Source organism: Chrysoperla carnea, chromosome X (genome assembly GCF_905475395.1).
Source record: "Chrysoperla carnea chromosome X, inChrCarn1.1, whole genome shotgun sequence".
In the NCBI taxonomy this organism is placed as follows: Eukaryota; Metazoa; Arthropoda; class Insecta; order Neuroptera; family Chrysopidae; genus Chrysoperla; species Chrysoperla carnea.
The window spans coordinates 15,711,027-15,727,852 of NC_058342.1; the positions used below are offsets into that span (position 1 = coordinate 15,711,027).

The window sequence follows — 16,826 nt, forward strand, 5'->3', positions numbered from 1 at the left end:
ATTTTGTCTTAGAGTTTTGTTTTTTGTAGTATTTTTTGCATTTAGGTCACTCCTTCACACTATGATAAAACACATCGTCTGTTAAAGTAGTATTTTATTGGATTAATTTATTTTGATGAAAGTATTTTTAATAATTGATTAAAATAAGAGTAGGTTAATTATTTCGTAAATTAGTCCTCGGATTCAAATTTGGTAAAGAACTTTTTCTTCTTTTTTTTCAGTTTATTCAGGTTGCGGAAGTTCTGCAGATAATTATAGAACACCCTATATACATGGTATAAAAAACTGAAAATATCCTTCAAACAAAACAAAATAAAAATGCTATTTTTAACATTATAAACTATATTTTGAGCCTTGTTAACTTTATTTTGGGCCCTATTAACTCATATATAGATTATAGCGACCAATTTTGATTGGAATTAGTCAGCAATAACGACCAACATTTGCCTGTATACAAATACATTCACTTTAATATAAAAATGAACATATCGCTTAAAACGAGTAACGACCAAAATTTTTGGTCTCTTTAATGTCGTCATAGCCGATTTTCAACTGTGTAGCGAAATCGTGGTAATAGTTTTGCTATGAAATGTTAGAAACGGCGAGCGTGCACTTCTGGAATAGCAAGTTTTTAAAATGGGAAGCCCCATGTAATAATTAAGCTATTTTCCACTTTGAATCCCATATTAGCAAGTTTTGATATCAGTGAAATTATTATTAATTAGTAAAAAAAAAATAAAACCTCTCAAATTTTCAAAAGAAAATTGAAATATACATGTTTAAATCTGAAATAAAATTTAAAATTCGTAAATAGAATTTTTATCAAACTTACGATATAATCATGAAAACTTTATTATTGTTGTGTATTTGTATTTAAATATTAGCGGTAAATGAAATAGTAGTTAGAAAAAATAATTGTGGACAAAAATGGCGCTGTAATTGAATTGAAAATTCGGGATATCGATTATAATGGATACTGATAAGACGTACGTTCTGAATGACTGCGGTTCGGCTAAATACGCCCTTGCTTGAACGTATGTCGTTTTATAACAGCACACCATTTACGACGTACATAAACGAACATATTAAACGTACGATTAGAGTACAACAAACAATACATATTATAAATAACATAAAGTGAGAGAGATATATTATATTTTATACCGCACCCTGCTCAAATAAATCGAAGTAAAATTCTCAAATATAACGAGAATTGTGAAAGCCGCCATTTTGGAAGGTATAGACGACTTGTAACTTGACGTGTCTAAGATTAAAAAGTGTATGAAACTTTGTGATATTTAATTTTAATGGATTTTATGTGAATAATTGTGTTGAGTTTTCATTAAATAATTAGTGTTTTATTTGAAACTAATGGTGTCGATTAAACTAAATGAATTAGTGTATCAAAAGTGTTTTTTCACTCAATTGTGATTTATACCTTATATTACGGACTTGTAGGGTTGGGCTGTACAACGGCATAGCTTATAGCGACCGGTCTGTTGAAATCAGACCGTCTGAAGGTTATTGAAGGTTTGTTTTTATTTTAATTTTAGTTTTATCTAATTTTTCATTAATTTTAAGATATTTTATTAAGGGGTCAGTGTTCGAATTATAAATTTGTGATCACAATTCATGCAAGTCTCACACTTATCGGACTTGTCAAAAAACTGTTTCATGGTGTCATATCAATGCTTATTCATTTAAAATCAACTCGAATTTTATTTCGAAAAAAATTAATTCAGTGCAGAGTGTGTTTCTAATTTTTTTATTTTTGGGTGGGGATTTTTTTTTTAAATTTTTTTGGTAAAATAATTCAATTTATTTTAGGAGGGTGGTCCAAGGATTGGCTGAGTAACTAGATAGCCATTGCATTATGAATGAGCTAGACGCTCTTAGACAAGAAGCAGAAACCCTCAAAAATGCCATTCGAGTAAGTAATTTTTGAGTTTTTCTATTCTGTGCATATTCTGGGGGGCGACAAATTTTCAAGAAAATTTCTTAATATTTTAATTACAAATCGAAATGCATCATTTGACATTTCGTTTAGTGTATAGAAATTTCTCAATTTTACCGGTCCGATTTTTATTTACCCAAAACAAACCGATCTAAGATGGATGGATTCTGGTAGATTTAAAAAAAAAAATTATAATCTAAGCAAAACTTCAGTATTTTACGGTGGAAGTTTAACTTTCATAAATCAAACCGAACCGTAGTTTGTATATAAATCTGTGGTTTGAAATTTTCGTTGATGCATTTTTGTCGCTACCCGGAAATGACCAAAATATTATAATTCCTTGAGCGCCAAATTTTAATGGTAGATTTTGTTTAGAATTTATCAAGAGAAATTAAAAATAGGATTCAAATTTTTTAATTTCTTTTTAAGAAAATCGAAAACTAGAATTAAAAAAAATTTCTGTGAATTTCGAGAAATTTTCGAATCACAAATTTTAAGGTTTTGTAAAAGTTGAACCTGTTAAAAACCTTTTTTTTTTGTTCAAAAATAACACCTGTAAATATTATAACAGGTGTACTCCTCTGGTGCACCTACTCAGGTGCATAATACCACGTCCCGCCTTGATTTGAATTCCATTAAAAATATTATTCCCCTCAAAATTTCTGATACATAACAAATCAAATTTTATATCAAGGAGCTATTTTATGCTCGAAATTGAGAACTCGTGATTCCCGGTCTAATTTTACTTAAATTATAGTCGTGCGATCAGGTGGTTCAATTAAATTTTGTCTCCATTAACAAAAATTTTATTTCATTTGCAATGTATGACTATGGGTGGTAATTTCCCACTGTCGTGTCGTACCTTCTCTCTGCCTTGCCGTTTGCATTCCCGTGAATAATTTTTATGTGGGTTTTAAGTTCGCTAGATTTGCTAAATTACTGAATGTACCAAAAAAATCATTTTCGTTATCTGAAAATTAGTACAGGCATTGAAAATTGGGTTCTTTTAAATTTCGATTTATGACTTAGACAAACTCTTTTTATGACTTATGACTTATTATTTTTATGACTTATGATTTATGACTTAGACAAACTTTAAAATTTGGATGAAATTTCCATATCAAAATCCGATTTACTTAAGGAAATGAAGCTGAAGGGTTGATTTTCGTAATCGGATTTTTCAAGACATATCTCAATGAAAGGTGCATTTATAAGCAAATGAAAATACCAAATTGTGTCGATGGAAAACTGTAAAACCCAAACTTTGTAAACCGAGATATCGAAAATAAGTCTTAATTTTTTATATTTACGGAAACTAAGCGAGATATTAAAATTGTCATTGTTATTTTTTACTGGGCTATTATTCCACGATTTCAATTCCTACAAAACTGGACTCATTTAACATTCATTTTTAAAATTAGTTTGAAATTTCGAAACCTGGTCAAATTCCCTTAAAAATGGAAACCGAGTTATCGAAAATTGTAAGTCTCAATTTGCGATGGTTTGGAAAATAAGGGAATTATTTAAATTAGCATTCTTAATTTTTACTGGCCCATTTTAAATTTCTCGTTTTTAATTCATACAAAACTGGATTCATTTTATATTCACTACCACAAAAATGGAATCATTTTGCAGTCACTTTTAAAATGTATTCGCAATTTTGAAACTTGGTTAAATTCCCACAAAAATGAACTCATTTAACATCACTTTTAAAATTTGTTCGAAATTTCGAAAATTGGTCAAATTCTCACCTAAATAGACTCATTTTACAATTAATTACTTTTAAACTTTTTCACAAATTTCGAAATTTGATCAAATTCTCATCAAAATGGACTCATTTTACAGTCACTTTGAAAAGTTGTTCGAAATTTCAAAATTTGATTGAATTCCCACAAAAATGAACTAATTTAAAATTCACTTAAAAAATTTGTTTGAAATTTCAAAACTTGGTTAAATTCTCAAGTAACTTTTTAAATTCTTCGAATTTTCAAAACTTGGTCAAATTACCATAAAATAAGCTCATTTTACATTCAGTTAAAAAATTTGTTTGAAATTTTGAAACTTGGTCAAATTCCCACCAAAATCGACTCATTTTACAATCACTTTTACCTCAAACAAGATTAATTGCCCAAAAAAAAAATGAACTCGTTTAACATTCACTTTTAAAATTCGAAATTTCGATAGCGAAACTATTTGGTCCAAGAAAATTATAATATCACCGATAATCGACAATTTTTTGTATATTTAATAAATTATTTTATCTAGGATGCTAGAAAGGCGGCTTGCGATACATCGCTTGTACAAGCCACGGCCTCTTTGGAACCAATTGGCAGAGTGCAGATGCGAACACGAAGAACACTTCGTGGACATCTTGCCAAAATCTATGCGATGCACTGGGGAACTGATTCTAGGTAAACGAAATTTGTTTCTATTACTATATATAAAATCTTAAAATTGTTTTGACTTGGAAATTTTTTAAAATTATTTTTTGTTTTTGATAGGAATTTGGTGAGTGCTTCACAAGATGGTAAATTGATTGTATGGGATTCACATACGACGAATAAAGTACACGCAATCCCATTGCGTTCCAGTTGGGTAATGACATGTGCATATGCCCCATCTGGTAGTTATGTTGCATGCGGTGGTTTGGATAACATTTGTTCGATATATAGCTTGAAAACGCGTGAAGGCAATGTACGTGTATTTCGTGAATTACCAGGACATACCGGCTATCTTAGTTGCTGCCGATTCTTGGACGATAATCAAATTGTTACCAGCTCTGGTGACATGTCTTGGTAAGTAATTGTTTTTATTTACTCGTTCTTTTAACTTGCGTTCGAAGAGCATGGATGATTTTACATTAAAAATATTCCTTCACCGATCAGAATATCCAATATTGTGGATATAATCCAGTATACGAGGCTTAAACTTCTAAATTTTTCCCTATCGCTCCGATTAATCTGAAAATTTGGATTAAGAGCTTTTCAAGTCATTTGCACAAAAATTAAGGGAGCTATAATGAAAAGAAAGTTTCCCAAATTTATTTTATTTAGGTACTGACAACATGCTCAAAAAGTTTCGGATTCATACTTTTCAAAATATTGAAATTTAAAAGTAAAAAAAAAATTTTCTTTATCGTTAAATAACTCGAAAAATAATAGTTACATAAAAAGTTTGGAGGCACAAAATTAAGCTCATTTCCGCAGAATATTTAACCTTCCAAAATTTTTTTTGTGTAAGTTGATAAATTCATCACTGGTAGAAAAGAAAAAACTCGATGCACGTACCCTATTTTCGCTGTCATAACGAATACATCAATCGTAGTAAAAAATAGGCCTTAGGACATTTACGCCCTTATTCTACTCGGATCCTCAATTGTAGTTACAAGACTCATTTTAAAAACTTATGTTATTGTCCTTCATAAAATACGCTATTCTAAAATAATTCAAAAATTGATTTTTTATCTACATCCCATTCAAGCTCGTATCAAGACCCCAAACTATATTACCAAAATATTTGGAAAATATTAGAATAAGATTCAAATTTAGATGTGAAAATTTTAATATAATTTTGTCACCCCTGGTACAAAGCATCAAAATTATTGAGTTGATTATCAACGGCTAATTAAATCTTCGTTCCATAGGACCCTGCAATATTAGATAGGAAAATGGCTTTCTGTGAAACTTTTTCTAGCCCACCCTAAAATGTTCTTTGGATTATTCTGATCCAAAGCTCTCACGATCACAAACTTTTTACGAGTAGTTTTCGAGCTACGGATGATAAAAGCTACATATATATTATATATATATATATTTATAGTACCTATATGACTAGGAAAATGGCTTTCTGTAAAACTTTTTTAAATCGCCCCCCAACTGTTCTTCGGATCGTTCTGATCAAAAGCTCTCACGGCCACAAAGTTTTTTAACGGTTAGTTTTCGAGCTACGTAGAATATATTATAGTTATATAGACTGTAGCTCGAAAACTACTCGTTAAAAAATTTTGTGGTCGGGAGAGTTTTTGATTAGAACGACCTGAGGAATATTTTGCGGGCGATTTGAAAGTTTCACAGAAAGCCATTTTCCTAGTCATATACTAAAACTATAATATATTCGTAAACCTGAAAATGTTAAGAAAATTGATTAAAAAGTCCTGTAAGTTTCTGGAATTGAATTCTGAAGATCTGATTCTTCTTCGATATGTTGGAATGTATGTATATATTCTGCATCAATTTTAACCACAAAATCATCGTTTTTGAATTCGATTTACCTGAGTAAAAGTTTTTTGTCAGAAAAAAAAATTTAAAATTAGATTGGCCACACTGTATAGTTGAATAAGTAGAAAACATATCTAATCATAAAACATTTTGTTTTACAGCGCGCTGTGGGATATTGAGACAGGGCAACAATGCACATCATTTGTTGGACACACTGGTGATGTAATGTCATTATCATTATCACCAGATATGCGTTGTTTTGTATCTGGGGCTTGTGATGCCTCTGCCAAATTATGGGATGTTAGAGATGGTGCTTGTAAACAAACATTTCCTGGTCATGAATCTGATATCAATGCTGTTACTGTAAGTATAAATTTATTATATTTCATACAAGGACATCTATAAGCAAGATTGTTGCGGCTATTACAGGACACTGGCTAGGAGGCAGGCACCCTGAATAGTCAGTGTATCTCGATTATTGCAGGAGCTGTCATTGTGGGGAAAAGGAGGAATAAATGATGTCTTACCTTCTTTGTCACTGTCCAGTTCTTGCCATAAAGAGATGATGGGCTCTTTTGAGCCAGCCTTTCTTTGACGACCTGAGGTCCGTTGAAGTCAAAGCACTTCTGCTGTACTTAAACAGCTTCGAATGGTTCATAGAATAGTGACCGGGCATGGACCAATCCTTTTTTGGTGTAACAACGGATCCCCTGGTCTAAGTGTGTACCACCCCAGGAAAGCCACTCTAACCTAACCTTATAAAAAATTTACACAATATTACGAGTGGGATATATCCTAATTAACATGGTTAAAAGATCTTTGGGATATAATCGAAATCTTTTGAAATTTACAAAAACATCATATGGCTAGTTATTAAGGATGTACGAGAACCAAGGTAATTTTAACCTCATGATAATCAGCCACTTAGTTCGTTTTTACATCATTTGATAATGTTTGTCCCAAATATGGGACATTCGTTTTTCATTTTAAATGACGAAAAAAGAACAAACCATGATATTTTATTTGCCATGTACGGCAAATTTTGAAAAACTATTAGTTTAACTTAATTTTTAACTTTTAAATTTTTTCAATCCGTGAATTGGGCTCAACGGTTGTAAAATATTTTGCTCCGTGTATGGGACAAAATTTATCATGAGGATAAATAAAAAGCTTTTTTTTTTATACGAAGTTCTAAGTCTAAATCAATTTCAAAATTTTGGGAAGGGTTTATTTTTCGATATCGGTAGTAATTTTCCAAAAATCAAATTTTTTTTTTAATTTTTAGCTTTTGATATTTTGAAACCAAGGCAAATATCGAAAAGTTTTATTCTTATTTTTCGTCTACATTCATGAAGTTTTAACAAAATTCGCCATCAAAGTTACAAATAATTTCAAATTTAAATCTAAAATTGCGTTGGTGCTCGTACTGCCTTAAGAAGACATATTTGATTATTAAAATTGACAATTTGAGTATTTGACCTTACTACAGTTTACACTTTCTTAGAGTCTAAGTGATACTTTAGCGATGGAAACGCGAAGTTTTATGTACAGGTGTGGCAAGAGATCCTTACAGCGTTTTATCTAGATTTCTATGGAGTATTACCGGTGTTCTAACGGAGTATCAAAGGAGAACATAGATACTCCGTTAGAGCACCGGAAAATACTTCGAAAATGTCCCAGAATAACACCAGCAACACTTTATTGTTACTTCGTGAAAAAAGCAAGCAATATTGAACGAAAACCACGACAAAACGCCGTAGAAATTTCGTATCACAAAGAAACAAAAAAGAGCGGCCTTATGACTTCAAATTTCCCGAGAATATTTCTTATAAATAGTAGTATCAGAAAATATAAAAATCGATTTTTAGAACCATGTCCCCTTAACTACCTCTTATATTTGTAAAGAATAAGATTGGAATCCAAGATTTAGCTGAATTTTTTCTTTGAGTACCTGAATGACAGAGCTTTGCTCGGTATTTTTTGAGTTAAAAAGACGCAAACATTATCCCTAATATAAGAACCGTTTAAAATGTACTTTATTTCGTTAATTACGATATAAACCAATAGATGCCAGGAATAGTCATATTTTGCAGTGTATGTTTCAGTGAAAACATGGATAAAATGACGTTTTTTTTTTTAAAAATGACCTAGCTAGATCGACTTTTCACCCCTAAAAACCCCTACATACTCATTTTCATGAAAATCATTGGAGCCATTTCCGAGATCGTTGATATATATATAAGATAATTTTAACGTGTGTATGTATTTGTTTATTTCAGTTCTTCCCTCATGGTTTTGCATTTGCGACAGGAAGTGATGATGCCACCTGTAGATTATTTGATGTACGCGCTGATCAAGAACTTGCCATGTACTCACATGATAACATTATTTGCGGTATAACATCTGTTGCATTTAGTAAAAGTGGTCGTTTGCTTTTGGCTGGTTATGATGATTTCAATTGCAATGTTTGGGATTCAATGAAAACAGAACGAGCAGGTAAATATATAAATACTTCCTTATCTTTAAAGGTATTTCAGGATGGACTCCCAAACTGTTGGTAAATCTTCTTAGCGGAATTTCATCTCGTTGAAGACTTTTCCTTATCAAATTAAACTGTCTTTTGAAAGATATTTTCGCACATATACAGTGTTTGAATTCTTGTTTCTTTCTTTTAATCACTAAATCATATATATCTGTAGAAGTTGTCTTATTAAATCAACAATGACTAGCTATCAAAGTCAATAAATAGCCTCATTTGATTCATTTCGATTTATAAACAGTAGAAGCTTCTTTTTAAGGGGTCCTTTCGCTTCCATTGTTAATTAAAAAATATTAGATTACAAGAAAAAATATCATATTAATCTGGTAGTTAAAATCGAGCCCGTTTCGAAAAAAATACTTTTGATCATTTTCCTCTCCCTGGTGAGGAAAAAAAGATATGGCTATTTTTAAGCGCAAAATTTTAATTTAGCATGAAAATTTTGATTTTCTTGAGTCTTAAGTTGGAATAGAGGAGTCAGATCAAAACAGTTTTCAGGCAAAAGTTGTAGCTAGAGTGCACACGCAAAGTATATATATGGGCCTGGGGCCCAGATATGCCCATTTTTACCGTGTTTTACAATAATTTTTTTCAAGTACGAGGCTGAATCTAAAAATAAAATGTATGCCAAGAAAGATAGTGGTTTTTATGCTGTTTTACCTCGTTTTTGATTTTTTCGAATAGCGCTTGTCCCGGCGTCAAAATCAACCATTTCCGGAAAATCTTTAAATTGAGTTTTTAGGCCAAAAATGCAGTTATTTAAAAAAATCAAAATAGGTCTTGTAGATTGCGGTCAGTATAACCTAAAAATACCATCCATTCTAAGTTTGGTAAATACCGCGACTTCTGAGTTAACTTAGAAAAATTCGGACCTCGAAAAAGTGGTAAGTTTTCGAGGTTTGAATTATTTTAGATTGGCCATTTTACACGTTGTTAGAGTAAACTACGACCCAACTTTTCCGCCAGCCGAGTTATATTATCTGGTCCTGGACTACAGGACCTTTAAATTACTAGTTGGCGGACAATTGTGCGTATGTACTCCAGCTATAACTTTTGCCTGAAAACATTCAGAAATAAAAAATAAACCGAAAAAAAAAATACTAGCAGGAAAATAAGTTCTTAAGGTAGCAAGTAAATACTTTGATTTCTGGCAATATTTTCTTGCTCTACTTTAATTTTTACGAAGTCAGATATTTTTATTTTATTGAATTAAGGAGGTACTTTCACCGCCAATGTCAATTTAACAAAAAATACACAATTTACTTCCAGTCAGCGAAAGGACCTCTTGAGATGATTTAGATTATGAGTTTGAGCGTATTCCATCCAGTCTTATCATCCCTCAACGGTAAATAATTAATTTTTCTTTTATTACAGGTATTCTTGCCGGGCACGACAATCGCGTATCTTGTCTTGGTGTCACGGAAAACGGCATGGCCGTTGGTACAGGATCTTGGGATTCCTTCTTGCGTATCTGGAACTAAATTATTTATATATACATTATGGTATATAAGGTAAGTTATCCTGTTTTTTTTTTTTTGGCCCTAAAAATACAAGACATTATAGTACAATAGGTTTTTGCCCACTAAGAATAAATCGGTTGGATAAAACTTTCTTATGATTAATCATTATATGCAGATAATGAAACACAAAATTATTTTTTATAACGAAAAAGGATTATTATTATTTTAGTAGAACGAAGCAGGTTAGTTGATTACAACATGCACAAAAATGCTTGTATGCAAAGTCGTGATGTCATTCAAGACATCATGACACTCATACATAGTTTTTGAAGTAAATTTGAATTGATTTTTGAAAATGCAAATAGTGTTTTTTTATACCATGTATATGAAATATATACAAGGTATATTAAGTTTAGTCCCAAGTTTGTAACGCTTGTAAATAATGATGCTAATTTTGGTACAAGTGTTCACAAAATCACCTAAATAGTCCGTTTTCGGTTGTCTGTCAGTCTGTGTGTCAACACGATAACTTGAAAACGAAAAATGATATCAAGTTGAAATTTTAAAGCGTGCTTAGGAGGTAAAAAGTAAGATTGAGTTCGTAAATGAGCAACATAGATCAATAGGCCTTTTCATCATGTTGTAAGCGCAAGTGCAGGGTTTATTTTTTCGTACTGACAGCAATAAGTACGACTAAGATAGAAAATATTTGTTATTCATTTTATCACATTGGTTATAAATCATTTAGTACGAAACAAAAGTGAATCGTGATTTTAAAATGAAAAGCCCTATTGGGTCAGCTTGTAAACCGTTAGAGATAGAACAAAAGTTTAAAAGCAAGAAATATTCCTTATAAAAAAATTAACAACTTTTGTTTGAAACATTTTTTCGTAAACATCACTGTTTACCCACGGGGGTCCAAACTTTTTTAGTATGTATTATATGGGAATATCAGTTACATGTGTGTGGCTATATGAGAGTGGATGATATCTTTCAATATTTAGATGACGTAAAAAAACAAACGATTGGGTCATCAACACTGTCTATACATGATATTACAACAATTAACTCAGTCAATTGCTTGTTTCCACTTGATAATATTTTTTTTGATGTAAATCAGATACTAATGTGACAATTAAAGTAAATACCTAAAAGGGAAAAATTAATACATCTTTGAAATTTTCCAGTGTAATTAGGGATAGTTCCTTTTGGGGGTAGTTGGGGGGTTTTAATCAGTTTTTTTCAAATAACAAAAAAAATATGAATCAAATAAAAAAAAAAGTTCAATTCAAAGTTCCAGCTGATGTATTTCTGCAAATATTTTCGAATTAGCTCCAAAACTGACCGAGATAATGCCAATTTTAAAATGGAGTTTTTTTTTCTTCATTCAATCAAATGAAAAAGTATCCACCTTGTAAACCGTTAGAGATAGAACAAAATATTAAATGTAAAAGTTATTCCTTATGAAAAAATTAACAATTTTTATTTGAATTATTCTTTCGTAAACATCACTGTTTAGCCGTGATGGCGCCACTAGGAAAAAAACTTTGGTGTCTATTTTCTCCAAAACTATAAAAAAAAGTGTGTTGTTTTTTTCAGGTTAACTTATTAACTAGCAGTTATGTGAAACATTTTAGAAAAACAAAAATTCCAGAAAAGACTATAAGAGAATACTTTTTCTTTTGCTTTTCTAGAATGTTTCACAAAACCACTAGTTGAAGTTAACTTTCGCTCCTTCATGTGTAAACAGTGATGTTTACGAAAAACTAATTCAAATAAAAGATGTTAATTTGTTTATAAGGAATAGCTTTTACATTTAAACTTTAGTTCTATCTCTAACGGTTTACAAGAACGGTTTGAAAAGCTGTAATTTTTGACTCTTTCGACTCAAAAGGTTGTCGACCCCTGAGCTTAGTATATTAAAAAATAAATTTATATAAAATTATGTAGAAGTTATGATTTACTAAGTTAAAGAATATTTAACGCGCGAAATATTTGACGGATGTGCAGAAGGTGTGAGTAAATTTCTCATCACGTGACTAAAGATTAACAAACGGTTGATGCGAGTACTGACTGGTTAAAATATTTTAAATTTTCTGGAAAACTTTGAAATAACAGGGAATTTAAATGTCGTCTTTCTGTGGCCACCCTGCATTCTTATTCATGAACAATAATTTTGAATCTAATAAATACTTTCTGTTTCAGGTTATATATTTGAACACTTTTACAACTATTTCATATAATTATTAAATATAAAAAAAGAAAAAAACTATTAACCAAAAATTATTCATGAAAAACGCGGGAATCCTCCATACATTACAACCATTTTACAACATACATTATAACCATTAAAAAAAAAAAAAACAATTTTATTATTATTCTGATTTTTCATTTTTTAGCACAGTAAAAATAAACAAAAAAAAAAAAGTTTTAAATGAATTTTTAAGTAATTAAATATTGTGTACATGTGTTTAAAACAAAAAATATACAAAACTAAAACTAAAAAAAAACCCAAAAAAAAAAATTAGACAACTGAACAAGTCTCAGACGTCATAACGACGTTTGCGCCGCGTCTCAATTGTTCATAATTGTATTATTAATTGTAAATCAAACTAAAACATGTTTGGCCACCACCTACTGCCATCTTTTTGAAGTAAGAAGAATGTTCAAACATGTTTGAGTGTTTTTTTTTTCTGTTTTTGTGATAATTATTCGCTAGTAGTGAATTTTGTTTTTCCTATAACAAAAAATGAGCTGAAAAAAAAGCACAAAGCTCGCTCAACTCCACAAAGACTTGAAAGTAATTTCAAACCGATTTCCTTTGAAATTATTTTTAAGCTTCAGCTCGAATTTTGTATGTAATTTTAGCTGTGCCAGTTTTTTATTGATTTTAAAATTTGGTTTTCTCAAAGCAAAAAAACATCACACTTAACCCATATACGAATCAAACCATAACCAAACAAATGTTCAAAAAAATTTTTGGAAATAATTAAAAAAAAATTTAAAAAAAAACACTATCAAATATAAAATTAGTTTTTAAGAATACAATAAAAAAAAAAATTTTAATTTATTCGGTGAAAAATTCGAAAAACATTGCGATGTGCCATTGTATAAAAAAAATAAATGCAACCCAAAAAATTTTGTAAACTGTTTTTCTTACTTGTACCTAAAATTTTCGATAATATAAATAAATATAATATTTATATATATATATGTAAGTAATTCGACCATTTTCTTTTAAACAAGTAAGTTAATGGCTCTGGGTTACTTGTTAAAAAAATTTTATGGTCGATTATTGTTTTTCTGTTCGAGAATTTTCGGTAACAATGAAAAACAGTCTCGTATTTATATTCTAACATTTCATCTTAGAGAATCTAATTATGGATAATAAATTTACTATACCTACCACCCCAACCCTACCCCACATCATACTCAATTCCTTTCCTAATCCCGCCGCTGTCGTTGATGGTTTCAAAAAAAAAAAGCTTGAATGTTTTTTTTTAAGTCATATAGTCCTCTTCCCATTTTGTTCCTAAATGTAAAGCTTACAAGCAACCCAAATGGGGGACTATTCAATTTTGAAATTTCACCCCCACTCCGTAATTTCATATCTCCTTAATCATCATAGCTGACAAAATGAATAGTCTTAAAATTACCACTAGCCTTCAAATTGCGGAAGTTGCAAGTTGAAAGCCAGTGGCGAAACTAAATGTTGCTTTAAAAAAAATTAGTATATTTTATATATTAATATGTAAGAAAAATATAATGAAAAAAAAAACCAAAAAAAACATGTTCAGATAGCTTTCTTGCGCACTCTTGGGCTGCTACAGAAATGCTACTAGAATTGTGTCTGAGAAATCCGTTTTCCAAAAAAAAAAAAAAAAAACATAAAAACACACACACAATAAAACATTTCACTCAAACATAAGTTTTTTGTATCAAAGATCTTCCGTGAAAAATCATTTTTTAAACAAAAAAAAAAGCAAATTTCCTAATAATATAAAAAAAAACCGTACATTCTCATCGTATGTAGTTTTAAAAGTCATTTATAAGCATGCGTAAAACATGCGCGCGCACTTTCATACATACATAATAAAAATGTCTCCACTAGTGGTGTGTGTTTAAATTTTTTAAACTAAAAAAAAAAAGTATTTAATTCTAAAAGTTATTGCCTTTGAGTGCACATTTTTTTTGGTATATCGAAATACAGTCGAAAGTCGTGTATAACGACATTGAAGGGACCTACAGTTACCGTCGTTATATCCGATTTATACATTTTATCTCTTACAAGTAATTATCTTTTGAGAGAAATTTTAATTAAGAGCTTAATTTGGTTATTCTCACTGAAAATTATCCTTATACGAGAGGAAATGAAAGCCCGATTATCAAAAGACAAGCTGTTGTACCATAAAATAGAGTTGGGGCTTTGTAAAAGCGTCACTTAATCAGCTCCACGTAACTTAATAATTAACTGGCCACTAATTTAGAATTGTATGAATTAGCTATCATTAAATATTACATTACTGGGAACTCATTGGGTGGTTAAGGCCCCAAACCAACATTTTGATGTTCCAGGTTGTCTTTTGACAATTGGGCTTGGGCAAGAAACTAAATTAATTTCTCCTGACTTTTCTCTCTAGGAGATAATTAGTGATTAAAATGTTAAAAAACGAAATCTCCTATTTATAATGGATCTATTCCTGGCATCGTTTTTTCCACACCGCGCATTTTCCAAAAAAAAAAAAAAAAACATAAAAATATGTGCATTTTTTCCCACACAGACAAAAACACTGAAAAAATAAGAAAACACAAAATTAACTAATAAACACAAAAACACAAATTCATCTTAAGAATAAAATCTCAAAAAACCTAAAAAAAAAATTATGAAAAACCAAAATGAAAAATACATACGTCTATTAAATTATCGTGAGTGTATGTGGTCCAATCGTGTAAAACAAAAATCGTATGAATATGTCCAAAAAAACTGTTATGAATGCGTGTGTGCCTGTTATAAAATAATAAATAATTTAAAAAAAAAAAAATTAAATGTAGATTTTTTGAAAAAGTAATTGTTTTTTCGGTTTTAATTGTCTTCGCCGCCACAACAAGTGTTCGATTCGTCGAATAGTCAATATAATTATTTATTTTTTATTGTTTTGTGTACGAACTAAAGGAAAAAAGGGCTCAGTTGACTATTCGGGGATTGTGTACACCCAAAAAAAAAATCTTTTTAAATTCAATGTAGAATTTGATATTTTTCTCTGCACAAAAGATAATATGCATTTACAAATTTTTTCATTTTCTAAGTGCTATCGATTTTTCTCAAGCATTGGAATTTTATTCAAGCATAAAATTCCCGCGCTTCTTTTTTAAAGGAACGTAAAACAGTGCTATCTCTATGACAGATAACAAAAACAACTTATTACCAACTGCGCACGCTCAGAGATATTCTGTTTTTCATCATTTTTTATATATATATTATATATTTTATCTTTTTTGTTAAATATTTTGATTGCGCTAACCAAAAAAAGAAATCAAAAATCTTGTATGATGTTTAAATGTAAGTTTCCATTTATAATTAAAAAAAATCGTGTTTTAGCTTAAAAAAAAAAAAATAAAAAATAAAAAAAATTGTGCAAGCAAAACAAAAATGGGCTGCGCATGTGTGATGAAAAAAATTGTTCATCTTAAAAATTTTTGGCTCATCAAGTTTTACCACAGAACAGTTTTTCATCGACGCACAAAAAGCTCAGTTTTTAATTTATTCAAATTTTCTATACAAAAAAAAAAAAAAAAACAAAATAGCTTTTTTCATCTTGACGATTTTTTAAGAATCGCCTCTAAAATATTTTTTTTTGATTTTTTTTTTTAACAAAAACCTCTAAAAACAATGGAAATTTGTTTACAATTTTCGAATGAAAAATCCATGAAAAACTATACACACAAACAACCAAAAAAAAAAAAAAGAAAACCAACCAACAAAAATCCACAAGCTATTTATTAATTTTAAAAAATATAAAAAAAAATATTTAAAAAAATCCAAAAAAAATCCCAAAAAAAGATTAAAAAAAAAATAAAATAAAAATTAAAAACAAAAATAACCTGAGAAATGTTGTTCATTCGAGTGAAAATTCAAAATGCAACAAATATGAATGTGAAATGTCGATGTACCATTGTCTTATACATATAATATATATTATTAATTATGATAATGTATTTAATTGTAATCTTAATACGTCTCATAAACAATAAAAACAGTCAAAATTTAATGCATTTTTATTTATTACAACAGTTACCCACCTACTTCGATTCTAAAATACAATATTAGTCAAATAAAATATAGGTTAGGTTACGTTAGAGTGGCTGTCCTGGGTTGGGACAAACTTAGACCATAGGGTCCGCTGTGATACCGAAAAAAGGTTGGCCAATCCCCGGCCACTACTTCATGAAGTATTTGGAGTTGTTTAAGAACAGCAGGAGTGATTTCACGTCAACAAACTTCAGGTCAGAGATATCGTTAAAGAAAGGCTGGCACAAGTGAGTCCACCTCCTCGTGGCAAGAGCTGGGCAGTGACAGAGAATATGAGACATCGTTTCCTCCTCCTCACTGTGACAGTTCCTGTAATGATCATGATACACTGTCAGGTCCAGACGTT

General features: G+C 30.2%; 1 protein-coding gene across 1 annotated transcript; it reads left to right on the forward strand.

The window, feature by feature from the left end:
* The first annotated feature begins 1,218 nt into the window (after positions 1–1,218).
* On the forward strand, positions 1,219–12,423 carry LOC123302371 (guanine nucleotide-binding protein subunit beta-1). Its single transcript, XM_044885282.1, has 8 exons — positions 1,219–1,530; positions 1,828–1,930; positions 4,220–4,365; positions 4,456–4,749; positions 6,333–6,534; positions 8,451–8,667; positions 10,085–10,221; positions 12,376–12,423. The coding sequence occupies exons 2-7, from the start codon at positions 1,874–1,876 to the stop codon at positions 10,189–10,191; spliced, it is 1,023 nt and encodes a 340-aa protein (XP_044741217.1). The 5' UTR covers positions 1,219–1,530; positions 1,828–1,873; the 3' UTR covers positions 10,192–10,221; positions 12,376–12,423.
* Positions 12,424–16,826: the final 4,403 nt, after the last annotated feature.